The sequence below is a fragment of the Balaenoptera borealis genome, assembly GCF_965194805.1.
Source record: "Balaenoptera borealis genome assembly, chromosome: 1".
In the NCBI taxonomy this organism is placed as follows: Eukaryota; Metazoa; Chordata; class Mammalia; order Artiodactyla; family Balaenopteridae; genus Balaenoptera; species Balaenoptera borealis.
In genome coordinates, this window is record NC_138860.1 from 119,164,080 (window position 1) to 119,179,892 (window position 15,813).

The 15,813-nt window shown below is 35.3% G+C and overlaps 1 protein-coding gene across 1 annotated transcript in view; it reads left to right on the top strand.

Moving 5' to 3' along the window:
- Positions 1-15,813, top strand: part of COL24A1 (collagen type XXIV alpha 1 chain) — a 412,921-nt gene that overhangs the window by 372,073 nt on the left and 25,035 nt on the right. The window contains exons 52-58 of the mRNA XM_082408071.1: positions 1,482-1,589; positions 1,682-1,735; positions 2,337-2,399; positions 5,206-5,259; positions 9,628-9,663; positions 14,336-14,371; positions 14,477-14,503. Coding sequence (XP_082264197.1) covers positions 1,482-1,589; positions 1,682-1,735; positions 2,337-2,399; positions 5,206-5,259; positions 9,628-9,663; positions 14,336-14,371; positions 14,477-14,503 — 378 coding nt within the window. The remainder of the gene's footprint in view (positions 1-1,481; positions 1,590-1,681; positions 1,736-2,336; positions 2,400-5,205; positions 5,260-9,627; positions 9,664-14,335; positions 14,372-14,476; positions 14,504-15,813) is intronic.

Genomic DNA, 15,813 nt, shown 5'->3' on the forward strand with positions numbered 1-15,813 from the left:
TTGCCAAAACTACTCATAAACCCAGGACTGGTCATGCTTTAAAAAATGTTCTTTGACTCATTTTGGTTCTTCTTCCCTTTCTGTCATCCACCTCCTCCTCCAAAACAGAAAAATCTTATTTACTTCCAGTTACATACTTTCTCAGTTATATACTTCCTGTTCCCCTACTTCTGAACCTAACCAACCAATTAATAAATCTGATAGGAGTACAGATTATTTCTTGAAGTCAAAGTGATAGTAATTGTCTTGCCTTAACATTCATTGCCAGGAGTATTGCCACATGTCAATAGGCTTTCCATACAAAACCTCTCTTAGAAATATCTCAGTGCAGATTTGACCCAGACCACCAAGAGACTAGTCCCGTATCTAATGCTATTTCATAAAAGACTAGGATTAAGACATTGGCGCCCTCATCATTATTACCTCTTAATTTGATTTTTAGAGTTCCACTTATAAAGAATTTCTAGGTATTCTGACCCATATGGGTAAACTGAAAATGATGACCCAGCAGCTTACTGTTTATAGTTTGAGCCTTTCTGTTAATGTTTATACCATGAATATCCCTTTCCACTGAAATACAAGATAGCTGAGCAAATGCTAAACCTAGGAAAAGAAATAAGAAAGATCCCTACCTTTTATGTGTGAATCTGCAAAAAAATAGATCCAGTTTGTCAAGTCCCAAAGCTGTATCTTTATCTCAATACAGTGAAGGATAATTTGCTAATCTTAAAGCTTTGGTCAAAGTCTACCAAGCATCATTTTTCATTACCTTATCTATAAACCCCACATGATTCTTAAGTTTATTTTTAGAAATGGTAAAAGCTATTGCAACTCTCATTTCAAAAACAAAATAAAAATAAATTTTAAAAGGACTTGACTTTTAAAAATAAAATAATGATAATAAACTATGTCTTTAAAGTGACCTTTTAGGGGATAAAGAGGATTGGTATCAAAGGAGTCTTGGGAAACAGATAATTGAAATTTCTTAATGATGGAATTGAAAAGATACTCATGGCAAAAACCAGGGTTCACACTTCAAGAGATTCTGCTCTGTTTCTGGTATCAGACAGCTGAATCATCTCTTTATGTAAGAAAAACACAGCAAAATAATTTCAATTCAAATAAAATACAAGTTCCATCACATACAAACGCCTCCACACATCCTACACCCTAACCATTCTCTCTGTAGCCCCACTATCCTCCTCCTACTTTTGCAGGCCCCCTCTTCCCTCCTCTTTCCACAGTCATGACCACAATCTCTGGAATTCTATTTCCCTACTGCCACGCTTCTCGTTCATTGTAATCAAATATTATGTATGTGGAAACTATTGGTGGGGAGAACGATCATGCATATTTTGACTTCCCCAGTGCCTTGTACACATGCCTGAGGATGGGCCGGTATTTAGATTTCATTTAAAAGCCAATATGTTTATAGGTTCTAAAGTCAAGATAACCTTTCTTTTTTGTTTTTTTGTCCATAGGGTGAACAAGGGCTACCTGGTCAACCTGGAATTCCAGGTAAAAGAGGTCACCGAGGAGCACAAGGTGATCAAGGACCATGTGGAGAGCCTGGCATGAAAGGGCAGTCTGTAGGTGACAACTCAGAAATTCACTAAGCACTTATTCTACACACCAGGCCAACATCGTACAATAATCGTTATCATATCTATTCACGTTGCAGGGAGAACATGGTATTCAAGGTTTGACAGGTTTCCAAGGATTCCCAGGCCCCAAAGTATGTTTACATATTTTCTGCTCATCTCTGGCTATGTTGAAATACCAATGTTGAAATACCAATGTTCAACATCTGTTCAAAAAACAGATGTTGAAATACCAATATTTAATCTCTGACTTGAGCTTTTGTTTTTTTAATCTGCAAAATTTCAGTTGGTACAGAGTAATATATTTGAGTTTTGAATATGTTAATTTTGACTTATGTAACTATATATTTTCCTAGCAATTTTATGGAATAATTTGCTTTTGTCTCTTCTCATTCTGTTTCTCCAAACATTTTATTTGAAAAATTTCAAACATAAGGTTGAGAGAATGAGTAAACACCTATATACCTATTACCTAAATTCTACCAAAACATTTTACTCTACTTGCTTGACTATGTACCTACACATCTATTTATACCTCCTCCTGTCTCCATCCATTTTTGATGTATTTTGAAGTAAATTGTAGACCTCAGTACAATTCCTCCAAAATACTTAAGCCTGTACTTCATTAACTATCAAGTTCCATTTTTAAGAGCCAATTCTTAATACGTTGGTACAAGATTATTTCATGTAGTAAATGTCCATATTTTGGCTTTTTGTTTTTTATTGTGTTTCTAGGGTCCTGAGGGAGATGCTGGCACTGTTGGAATATCAGGTCCTAAAGGTCCTATTGGACAGAGGGTAAGTATGAAGTCGTTCTGCCTTCCCAGATACTGGGATTCTTTGTTGACTACAGGAATTAGGGTTAAGAGCTCTAAAATAAATATACTCCAAATTAATAACTTTAAAAAAATGACTCTTAAAACAGAAACTCATTAGAGCACATGCAGACATTCTCAACCTTTTTCAGTTCGTTTGTTAGTTTGAGCAAAAGACCCCACAGACCACCCGTACTGCCCAGTTCTTACTTTAAAAAAAAAAACAATTAATGTAACTACTGGATAATATGTTTATTAACTCACACCAGTTAATAAATATATTATAAAAAACATAAAGCAGTTTCATGTTATAAGCATTAATATAACCAGGGACTAGAGACCACCCCTGTGTACCACCTGGAGGAGGCTTGTCTATGACCAGAGCTCCTCAGACCACACTTTGAAAAATGTTTCCCAATAGCTGTGTTTCCTCTGCTCAGGGGTGGGTATCCCCAGAGAGTAATGAGGAACTCTTTAAAGAGTTGGAAAGATCAGGGCTCTGAAGAACTCCAGTTAGCTGTTTAGTGCCTGAAATTGCAAACTGTAGAGAACGTAAGTAGGATAGATAAGTCACCAGCAGTAACTGGTTATTGTTTTTGTTTGTTTGTTTGCTTTTTTGTTTTTATTAACCACTCTCTCCTAACTGATGAGATGATCTATAAAACTAAAGAGAAAAAAGGTTAAAAATAAAAGCCAAGCACCGGTTTGACTGTGGTAGTAGCACCTCTATGGCTAACTTAACAGCAGCTGCTAAGGCAAGGGTGGAGAGAGCTGAGAGAGAGGAAGGAGAGCAGTTCAGATAGAGGAGAACTGAGTCTTGAAGAAGAATTTTACAACTGAAGACCACTATCTTGTGCAAAGATATTAAATGAAAAGTCAAATTTTTAAAATCCTACGCCGCTTCCCTAACTCTTACAATTAATTATTTTCTGTAATACAAAGAGCAGTGTTGTCACGGGAAATGTTTATTTAAAGGCCCCTCTCAACATTTCTCCAGGTGCAAATGTATTAGTTATTTTTATGGTTTCTCAGGAACCATGGAAAGCTGGTGCTTTTAGGTAAAGTCCAATTCTTTATCATCCACAGGTGGGTTATGTATGGATAGGCTTCTCTGTAATAAATATTGGTTTTAAGTTCTTACATACATTAAGTTCCCCACTAATTAAATTCATTCATTCTGATTTTATTAAGTTCTCAATTAATTAAATCCTTTCTTGATATTGTCAAAGAGAAGTTGGCTGCCTGCCTAGCCTCTGTCCTAAGCAGAGTCACATGAGGTGCTGTGTCTCTATAAGCCAGGATCTGAGCCTATACTGCTTTGCAGCCCCAGAAATTTTATCAGCTCTCCAATAGTAAGGTTATGGTAACTAGCTCACAAATACTAATTTATAAGTGCAGATATTCCTATTAAGTCATTGTAGAGACAAGTGAAAAGTCTTGCTAGGTTAATATTTAGCAAAAAACTGTTATGTACCAGGTACTGGTGTTCATTTTATGTCCCTATATCATTTACTCCTCATAAAAATCCTGTGAGAGATGCTATTATCCCCATTTTGCTGGTAGGGAAACTAAATCTCTGAAAGGTAATTTGCTGAAAGCCATATGTGGCTAGTATGTAGAGGAGCTGGAATTTGAATCCACATCTGATTGACTGAATAATATGTACAAATCATTATTTCAGAGAGTTGGATCATGGTCAAATTTATTAGATTGACACTTTCTTGGCTTTTTTTTTTTTCAGTAATAAGCCAATTTAGAGGATATATTTGATTAGGTTAAGAAATCAAGCCTCTTGATTGTGGACCTTTGTGATTTGGGAACCATATTTAAAAATTATCACTTAAAGTAGGTCTTCATATTTAAAAGTGCTTTCATTAGATTTACTTTTTAGAGTATCAGGTAATTTCTCATTCTAAGCCAACTTAATCTTAAAGCTATTTGTCAATAGACTGAATGGCATTATAATTATCTCCACTGAGTATTTTCTGTATCTTGGCCGGAGTTGGACAAAGCGAAAGACTGTTAGATAGCCACATTTATATATGCCACATTAAGTGGAGCTAGAAACACTGAAATTTGAAGCTAGTGGTAGCGGGGGTGGAGGTTGAGGGGAAATTACTAAAACATGTATTTTGTATTCATTAAGAAATGATAGGCTCCATTTTTAGTTTGGGAGAAGTTGACCAGAGATCCAGCTTATTCAAGGTTATCTTCACAATCAAGTAGCAGCTTACACTTGCAAAATTGTTTTTCACATTTAATTCTCACAATGGCCCTGTGCAGTAGGCGTTCTTATTTTACTGATGAAGAAACCAGAATTTTAATTGGTCACAAATGATGCCCTCTGGTTCTTTCCCATAATTTCTCTCAATTCCACGCTGCATGTCACTCAAACATCTGCTTGTTCAACATCTGTAAATAAATTTATTCAAAATTTTGTCCATGACTCTAAGTAGTCTTTGTTACATAAAGTAATTGCATTTGTTATGCAATGACACATATATAAAATGGCACCATTGAAGCTATCACCACATAAAAATTGTAATGCTGATTTATAGGTTTGTTAGAAATTACAGAGATTAATTCTCCTAATGGGAAACCATAATAATATGCAGAATTGCGTCAAATCAAAATTACTATGATTTCTGCTAATACCATAAGATTTTGTAATAAGAACTGGAATTATGTGGACATGGACTATTTTGCCATTGTGCAAGACATTTTCTAGAATTTTCCTGAATTATACTGGCATTGAGACTGACTGTTTTTTTTTTTTTTAACCCCAACAGGGAAACACTGGCCCCCTTGGCAGAGAAGGTATAATAGGCCCAACAGGTAGAACTGTAAGTTTGTCACAATACAGGTCTTTTTTTTTTTTTCCTTTTTTATATATATATTTTTTTACTTAATCCTATTCTAGAGTATTCCACAAGGGATCACCCTAGGTATTCGAGAAGCAAGGATAAAAACAGATGTACATTTTCATCTGGAAGGTTATTCTTGAGAACTTAGAAATCTAATGTAATGAAAAGGTGTACACAGTGAGGTAGGCACTTAACACTGGAGTTGAGAAAGGAAAGTAGAACTGGGTGGCGGAGGAGGGGCTGAGCATTATAAGCACAGGGGTGATCACTAAAGCAATAGAAAGAATCCGTTTTCTGAAGGAGAGAGCATAAGAAAAGGTACGCAGACAGCCAAGATTTGAGTCTTTGGAAGTGCCCACGATAAAGGGATGAAATAGTTGGTGGGAATAGCAGGAAAACCAGAAAAGCACAAGGGTAAGATCAGTTTCGAGAAAGGAGTAGCTAACCGTGGTCTTTAAGAGAATAAATTGCAGTGGAAGATAGAGTACAGCTTTCAGTGAGGAAGGAAGTAAATAAAAATATTTAATAATAACTTTTCTCAAATTCTTAAACTTTTGGAGTAGGTATGATTATCTGCATTCAAGACATAAGGAAACAGATGACATTTATAGAAGTTCCCCTAGTTATTTAAAGATAATACAGGTAGTAAATAATATAGATGATAATTCCTACTTCAAGCGCAGTGCTCTTTCCACTCCATTTAAGCTATGTCTGGAGAGGAAACAGAGAGTTAACATATGCCAGGGCCTTAGGGAATCTTGCTATGAAATAAAACAGAAATAAGACAGTGAGGTGGTCACAGGAGGGTTTTACAATACTAACAGTAGTGTAAACATACAAGAGGAAAATTGAGGCTTGGAAAGGAAAGATTGATTCTCTGCAGGGAATCAGTATTTTGAATCATTTGAAAGTGCTGTATCTAGAGACACAGAGTTTTAAAATATAAAATAGAATGTTTCAAATATTAAGGAAGTATCACTGTTCTCATTGATAAATTTAGAGAAGAATTCACCGCCAAAGTTTCTGGCTTTTTAATTTAAAAAAAATGAAATGTGTAACTCAGTATCTCTCTAGATTTGCAGCATTTACCACTCAGAGCTATATAGTCTAAGTGGGAGGTTATAAGTGGGAGAAATCTCGTATTTCAGTGGGTGGTTGGTTCTTCAGCAAGCTAAGGAACACATACGGTTCTGATTATGGAATGATTGTTCTCCTCTGTCAAAAATGTGAAATATTAATTGGTCAAGGAAAATATGATAAAGAAATGGCTCAATTAAAATATCTTACTGGGTTTGGTTTATAGCTAGTTCTTAAAGGCCCGTATAATGCTCAGCATGCACATCAAATTTTTTCCATCTATTTTTTCTATTCTAAGAAGAAACTTCTAAGGAAAGCTCACTATGAAAGAATAAGAATTTGAGAATGGCCAAAACACACTGTGGAAAAAAATAGTGGTGGGGGATGGAGGACTTGCTTTTCCAAAAAGGAAGACATTACTTCAGAGTCTTTGTAAATGAAACTATGTGTTAGTACAAAGAATAGATCATTGTAACAGGCTAGAGCCCAGAATTAGATCTCAGACTAAATAGGAATTTAATTTACAATGAAAATGGTATATCAGTTAGGATGATTTGGACTGCAAGTAATAGGAACCCTGAATCAAACTGGCATTAACAATAAGGAAACTTCTATCTCATTATGGGAATCCCAGAGTTAGGAAGGGCTTCAGATTTGGATAATTTGGTGACTTAATCATGTTATCCAAGACATTTCCATACCTCTGCTCTGCCAACCTGAATGCTATCTTTATAATTAGGCTTAGAGCAAATGACTACAATTTCTCAGGAATCACATCTAGATATAATTATCCAAAGTGAAAAAGTGAGCTGTATCCCTTGTCTTGGGAAAAATAAAACTTTTTCTAGAAGTCTCCCATTACATTTTTTTTTTCTCATGTCTATTAATCAGCCACACACCCATTCCTATAACAGTGATAGGGAAGGGAGATGAAATTCCTTTTAGTCTTACTACTGCTATAAGAAATTGTAACCCTATTTCACCCAATTTTTTAAAAATCTCAGATGAACTTTTAAAGACTTTGATTGTTAAAAAAAAAAGGAAAGAAAGAAAAGAAGCAATTAAAAATCTTAGAAAAATCATCTAGGAAACTAAAGTATAGCTTAAGGGTTGGGGAGACCTTTTATATAAGATAGGAAATCTGAAAACTATAAAGGAACAGAAGACATATTTGAATACTTGAAAATTTTTAATTTTGTATGGCAAAAGATTCCATAAGTAAAACTAATATAATTGAGAAAAAGTAATTGCAAAGCATACACCATATAATGGGTAATATAAAGAGCTTTACAAATTGGTATGAAAAAGAAAATTTAGTAGAGAATTGAAGAATAAATCCAAAAGGTCAGTAACTATTTGAAAAAATATTCTCCTAACTTTTAGTCAGAGAAATGCAAATTAAGGTAATAATGAGATATTACATCTAACCTCTCAGAAAGGGCTATAGGAAGAAAGGTATTTTTGTTTATCACTAATAGAAATGTGAATTACAGCCTTTATGGAAAGGTATTTGTTAAAATATATGTACATATACCCTATGACCAAGCAGTTCCACTTTGAGGAATTTGTCCCATAGAAATAAAAGTACCCAATACACTAGGGAAATTTTACAAAGCTTTTTTTCACAGCACTGTTTGTAATGGCAAAAAAAAAAAATTTAAAAAAGTATGAAATCACATGAATGCTCATCTGTAGAGGAATGGTTGAGTAAACTCTGATCTATCCGCTTTGTGGAATATTAATGCAACTATTAAAAATAATTATTTGTATCAAGTTTGGCTGACTTGCAATTGTTTCACGATATATTATTAAGCATGAAAAATATGATGCATAGAAGAGTATATGATATCAACGTTATAAAACATGACCAATCACCCCATACACATGTAAATACATTTGTCAATATCTGATTAGAAAAAAAGTATGAAGCGATATGTACCACGTTGTTAATACTGGATTGGAGGTGGGGGAGGGCATAAAAAAAAGTTCTATAAAGATATCTTAAAAATCAGCTTTTTAAAGTCGATATTGTAGTTTGAAATGAATTAAGGACAAGATAGGAAACACAAAAGAAGTAATATAAATAGTGAATAATAATGAAACAGTTTTTTTAGCCTGCAAGATTAACAAAAATTGATAGTACATCATAGCATGTATCAGAAGAAACATGCACTCCCATATATTGCAAGTGTGAATGCAATTTCAAACAAACTTTCTGGAGGACGATTTTTATCAAAAATTTTTAAGAGTACAAGGATATTTATCACAGTGTTGTTTATCATGACAAAAATTAGAAAAAATTTTAATAGGCAATTCATTTAAAATATTATCATAGTTTTTTAAATACTGGTAAGCATTATAGTTATATGGGAATTGTAGATTGATATAGAAAAGCATTAATATTTTGAAGGTGCAAATTCAGGTTACAGAAAAGATGAGTAGTAGTATCTCATTTTTTAATTAAAAAATACATACACAATTTCCACAAGGAACATGAAAATATTAACAGGAATAACAGTAGTGCCATCCAGCAACAGCAGAGTTCACATTGTCTTCAAGTGCACGTGGAACATTCACTGAAATAAACCATATTTTAGATCATAAAACAAATTTTACTAAACTTAAAATAACAGAAGTCATGTAAGGTATATCCTCTGGCCATAACAGAATTAAACTAAGAATCAATAAACTAGAAAGATAATAGGAAAATCCCCAAACATTTGAAAATTAAACCTCACACTTCTAAATAATTCAAGGACCAGAATGTCTCAAAGAAAGTTAGAAAATATTTTGAACTGACTGAAAATGTATATACAACATATCAAAATTTATGGGATATAGCTCAGAAGGAGGAATTAAAAAAAAGAAGATAAAAGAGAAGGAGGAAACCACCCTGGAAGCACGGTTTTTCAAAGGCTGAGAGAAACAAATATTAGAAGAATTTAACCTGTTAACTTTCTTTCTAAATTATTTTGCCTTTGATTGTCAGATCAGCTGTTTTGACTTAATTGAATGAATAAGTAGCATAACCCTATCTCACTTTAAGGTGGAACTAGGGATAGCAAAACAGACATAGTGAGTCAGTAGATTGTATTTGTTTTGCTTTGCTTAACTTAGGAAAACCAGAATTTATATAAATTTAACTAAACAAGTCTTGCTAGATAGGAAAAAAACCAACAGAAATTATCATGTTTCTGTATACAGCCTCAACTACATTTGATAAATAACTATCAACAACACTAAACTAACATTTTTTTTTTTTTCTTTCAGGGACCCAGAGGTGAAAAAGGCTTTAGAGGTGAAACTGTAAGTTTAACTAAATTTGTGGTAATAGTATCACTGGTCACTAGGTTATAAGCTCTATGAAAGCAAGGACCTTTTTTGATTTTTTCTTTATTATGTCCCTGAGACTTATGGAATGAAAATAAAATTACAGTTTTCAGGAAGAAAACTAACCTATATATAGAACTAACCTATATGGTATATTGCAGTGAAACCTGATAAGCCCTAAACATGTTTAAGAATCTGCCAGTCACATTCTTTCCAAATCAGTGAAATCGAATATTTGCCTTGTCAGGCATCGGGAGAGGAGGTGTGAGCCTCCTTCCCCAGTGCCAGAACAAGAGGACTGTCAAGTCACTTTAGATATATACCACTAGATCCAGTCAGCACCCAAGAGAGCTGCAAAGCAGAAGCAAATCATTAGTTGTATATTTCAGCCAACTGGAAACAATGGTGAGAGGATGGGCAAAAGGTACACAGCATTTTCAGGACTAAATGGCTTACACTGGCACTATTTCGTATTTTTCTTGGATGTCAATTCTTCCAAGTTAAAGAAGATATTTTGTAAAGGGGCCACTTTCCCGGGAGAACTTATTAAAGCAGCAGTCATAAACAGAGGGCATGCATGGAGTGAAATGAGGGATATTGAAACCAAGTATAGAAGGCATATAGGAATAAACTTGAAGATAGCAGTAAAGTCTTGCTTAAAAGGTAATGATATTATATATTGACAGCTGAGATCTTTGCTTTTCACCATAGGGTATGCTTGGGGCTCAGAATAAGTAAATTATAGTTGTATTAGTTTGCTGAGGAAGGAAATTTATGTGATTTCAGATAGCCTAAGAATCCTCAGAGGGTATTAAAATAGATGTGTTTAATTTGCAGCAATGTGTCCCTTACATTTTCTCAGCAGACTTACTTAACAGGAAGCAAGGATGTTTGCACACAGTGAAGCTATATCCGCCCCCCCTCCTCCGCCGGAGGAGTGGAAAGGGAAAAGAAAAAATAGGGAGGCTTGGAATTAACCCATATTCCATACCTGTCTCCAACTGCCTCCCTGACCTATCCTCTCCAAGTACTGTGGCTAGAACATAAGCTCCATCAAGATTAGGAAGCCTCGAGTGCCTATGACAACGGCTGTCACAAGCATTTCATGTGAAAAAAATTCCCTATTTGTACACATCTTTCTCCAGATACAAAACATTAGGAAGAAAAATGATAAAAGGCTTGAAAATCACAGTTCTAAAGTAAATCTTGGAGATTATCTTCACCAAACCTATTATATTAACACTCGAGATATTTGAGATCCAAATGTGCAGCAGCTCCCTCAAGGACATGCAGCTAATTAGGTACAGAGATAAGACCAGAGCCCAGATCTTCCAAATCCCATGCTATTGTGCTTTTCTATTAATCACAGTACCTCTCAGAAAATAAGGGTTAGGAGCAACTTGGGTAAGGAAGATGGTATGTACACATCCTTCACCTACTTTAAGAGCAGCCCACATACAGATTCCACATGAATGGATTCCTGATATGCAGTTATCCCCTAGGCTTTAGAGGGGATAACTCATGAATTCACTCATTCCATCTTAATCACATTACTGTCTAATAATAAATCTTATTTAATATTACTAAACTCCCAATTAAACCCTCTAAACCAGTGGTTCTCAACCAGGAGCCATTTTGCTCCCCCTCCCAGGAGACATTTGGCAATGTGTGGAGACATTTTTGGTTGTCACAACTGGAGAAAAGGGAAAGGTTGCTAGTGGCATCTAGTGTGCAGAGACCAGGGACGCTGCTAAGCATCTACCGTGCAAGGTTCTCAGTTTAAGAACGAGGAAAGGGAAGCTCTCTGTACATAAGCCAGCCTAAGGTAAAGATCTGGAAACTAAAGATTGCATTTATGTAAAGGCAAAGTCTAACATAGTCAGGTTTAAGGACATACACTTACCAGTATTTTTCAAATTTCATGAAAAAAAATATGTTACTTTTGAAGGATCATATGGAAATTGTGGGATTAAATGGAGAGACAGTCTATTTTCAAAGGTAGTGCTTTCACTACAGCCAAATAACCACTGTAACCATTCACATTAATTTGGTTCCCCTACAGGAAATTAACATAGACAATTGTAGTTTTATTACAAACTGTATGATAACCTTCTTTATATGCTTGTTTATATAATATCTAGAGAGAGTGAATCACTTTTCCTTAGTGGTGGGTTAGGTAGAAGAATAAAAAAGAACTAATAAATACTGTATTGTTGGAATAATATTTTGTTTTACTTGGCCTTATTCTATGCATTTGCTTCAGTGGGGTTGTCCTGTCCTGTCTTGTTTGGTTTGAAGTATTTCATTTTATCATATTTGTGATGATCTGACTCATTCTGGGTAACAAGCTGAAGTGAACTCAGTAAAAATAGTTTCTTCTTTCTATGACAAAATGCTTTTTCAAAGTCAAAGATAAGGTAGATATTTTGTACTGAACCTTCGGTGAGATTTTGCAAATGTCAGAAATATGCTAAGTAGAGTAAAATGTCAACTGTTTATTTTTAAAATGCTGATCCAAAATGGAGAAACTTACATAGCCGATTTCACTCTGAGCCTCTGTATATCTAAAAGGCTGTCTCCAACATGAGATTTCTCTAACTTATCATGCCACTTCTGAGGTAAAAGTCTGATGCATTTTCTGCTTTAACCTATAATCATAAACCATGCAAACTAAGAAATGTCCAGCAGGCACGGTGTTGGAGTACTCTATCCTTTTTAAGTTACTGTGTGTTGTTTGTTCTTATTGTCACAGTACATTTAGAATCAACAGCTTTGGCAATAAAAGATACTTACGTCAAGCATAGCATTAACATTATTCAAAACTCAGCTGAAGATAAATTTTGCTTTGCCATCTTTTAACCATAATCTGAATTTGACTCAGTGTAGTCTTAACATTCAATTGACCATCCAGTAAGTTAAATTTTGAGCATTCTTAACAGTGATTACTGTTGTTTCATTTTGAAAAATGTCAGCATAACTTTTCACATTTTACTATATACCTTTCAACTATTCTAATTTCTAAATCAATACTAGTTAATTTAAACATTATTCATTCATTCGTTACCAATCTTTGAACACCTACTATGTATTAGGCACTATTCCTGTTCCAGAAAATGAGAGGATGACTAAGACACTTTTAAAGGTCTGTAGGGACTTTCCAATTTGTTATGTACTATGGAATGCAGAAGTGGTTAGTTGAAGAAGAAGGTGGCAAGGTGGGTACAGAGTTTTAAAGAAGTATTGGAAGAGGAATGGGAATTAAATAGACAGAAAAGGTAAGGAGGAGCATTCCTGGTCAAGGAAATAGCACATGCGGGAGAATGCATGTGTGAAAGAATTTGGACGATTCAGAGATCTGCAAGTGGTTGGTTATAGATGGAGTGTAGAATGGGTTGGGGAGAGTAAGTGGAAATAAGGCCCAGACCTTGAAGAAGAGGCAGGGGTGCATATTGACTAAGAACATATACTTTTGTATTTAACTGACTTGGATTTTAATCCTAGCTCTGCCCTTTACTTGCTGGTTATTTAGCCATTCCATTTTCTTAACTACGAAGTAGAAATATAGCACACAACTTGGCATACAGTGAGTTCTTAATAAATGAGCACACAGCTTGACACATAGTGAGCTCTCAGTAAATGGTATCTATCACTGAAAAGAAGTTTATACTTTATCCACTAAACAGTAAAAAGCCATTGAATGATTTTAATTAAAGAATGATATGATTAGATTTCCATTTTATAAGTAGAATGCAGTTAGCATAGTAGAGAGAATAAAGTCAGTAAGTCAAATTAGGAGTCCAGGCACAGTATGATATCTTCGTCAGCTGGGGCTCCTATAACAAATTGCTGTGGGCTGGATGGCTTAAACAACAAACATTTATTTTTCATAGCTCTGGAGACTGGGAAATCCAAGATTAAGGTGCTCACAGATTCCATATCTAATGAGGGTCCTCTACCTGGTTTGCAGATAGCTAGCTGCCTTCTTGCTACGACCTCACATGGTAGAGAGAGAGCATCTCTCTCATGTCTCTTCTTATAAGGGCACTACCATTCACAAAGGCTCCACATGATTTAATTAGCTCCCAAAGACCCCACCTCTAAATATCATCACACTGGAGATTAGGGATTCAATATATGCATGTAGGAGGGGACACAAACATTTAGTCCATAGCACATGATCAGCACTAAACTAAGAGAGTTGCTGTGAGGATGGAGTAGTATTTTGGGAAGATTTGAAGGTCAAATCAACAGTAGTGGGTAACCAAATTATAGGTGGATGTTGAAGGAGAAGGAGATGTCTAAGGACACTGAAGTTTCCATTTTTTACAATTAGTTGGATGGTAGCTAGAAATAACAGGAAAAATAGAATTAATATTTTTAAATGTTACATTTATAAGTTTATTAAAATGAATAAATTTAGTTTCTAGTAATATCAACAAAACATGAGAGTATATATTCAGCTTGTTGATGAATGTGGGTGACAGCTGAGTTCAAGAACATATTAACTTCAAAATACTAAAATAACTTTGAATTCTATCACTTGCCTCATATGAAAAGGCAATGATAGCAGTTGAATCTTAGTCATCTTGTTTATACCAAACCAAAAGCATAGTATATACATATTGTGCTTTGTCTCCATTTCTTCTAGGGTCCCCAAGGACCGAGAGGTCAACCAGGGCCTCCAGTGAGTTTATTTACATTTATATCTGTTTACCATTGATGCTTATATGGCCTGCTTGGTTTGAGATATCTACTTAATAAATACTTTAAAAATCTTTTTATGTTATAGGGTCCACCTGGAGCATCAGGCCCAAGAGTAAGTTTTCTTGGTTTTCTTTATTTTATCTTAGTATAAGATAATTTTTTAAAGCTTTTTCTATTAACTCCCTGTTAAAAGGTATCCCTATTGCCTACCTCTGTTCTTTTTGTTAATCTGATATAGAGTCTTGCCAACTATAATAAAACTTGAAATCCAAGCCTCAGAGTTCTTGTCTATAAAATGGGGATGGTTATCTCTTACTTTCTTGGGTGGATTTGAGTTTTAAATAAGAAGTAAAGTACTCAGCACAATGTCTGACATAATTAATGCTCCAAAATACTAACTCCCTCCATTTCTTCCTGTTTCTGGGTCCTAGCTCTCCTTTTTCAAATGTTCTTTTTTGCCAACCAGAGTTATCCACTTTTTTGGCTTTACATGAACTCTTCTCAGTTGCTGCTGGCCATAGAAGCCCTGGGACTTCTCATGTATTTGCTCGTGACCGATCACAACCCAAAACTTGCTACTCCTATCTTTGAGGTGATACTTCCGTTACTTCATTATCAGCTATCATCTCCTGGCCTCAGTGTTCCAAGATTGGTTTCTCTCATGCGTTGTATCCACTCTCCTACTCAGTAATATCTTTGTTTTCCTGCTTTCTACAAGAGGTCTCCTTCTATCTTCAACCTCACCCATGCCCCATTCCTGCAGAATCATAATCCTGGTCAAATGCAGTGGTCCTTGGTCAGACTTCCTGCCTAAAGGAAATCCACTGTTGGCTACACTGTCCAAACAAATGGCCAGTCCTATGCCTTCCAAGCCTTACTTATTTCCACATGCTTCTCTGGTATCATTTGGATCTTTGAAAGTTCTACCTGGTGGATCACTGTGGTCCATTCCCAGCAGGTCAGGAACTCTTCATTCCCCTCAGCCTTTCATCAGGGTAAGGAATAACTTTCAAGCAAAGTGCCACAGGAAGATGGTCTCCTTGGAAACAAGACATCTGTTTCTCTATGATTTTTTAAAATTACTCCCTCTTTCTGGCCATCTGACTGATGGGGATTGAAACCTTCCCTAGCATGAACATCAGTGGGCATGTCCTTTTTTAAATCTTTAGATTATTCTACACTTCTCTGTTCTTCCTTTCCTCCTGGATCCTCACAATGCATGGGTTAGAAAAACCCTCATCAGTTGCTTTCTCACCTTCTAATGACTTTGATATATCATAGCTGCTTTCCTAATAAAGAACAAGTTCTAAAAGATCACATTTCATTGGCAAATTAGAGGTGTTGTTTAGTGAAAATTTTCACATTGAAGTGCCAAATTTTGGGGCACCACATCCCTCTCTCACTTGAAAAATGTTTGTATGT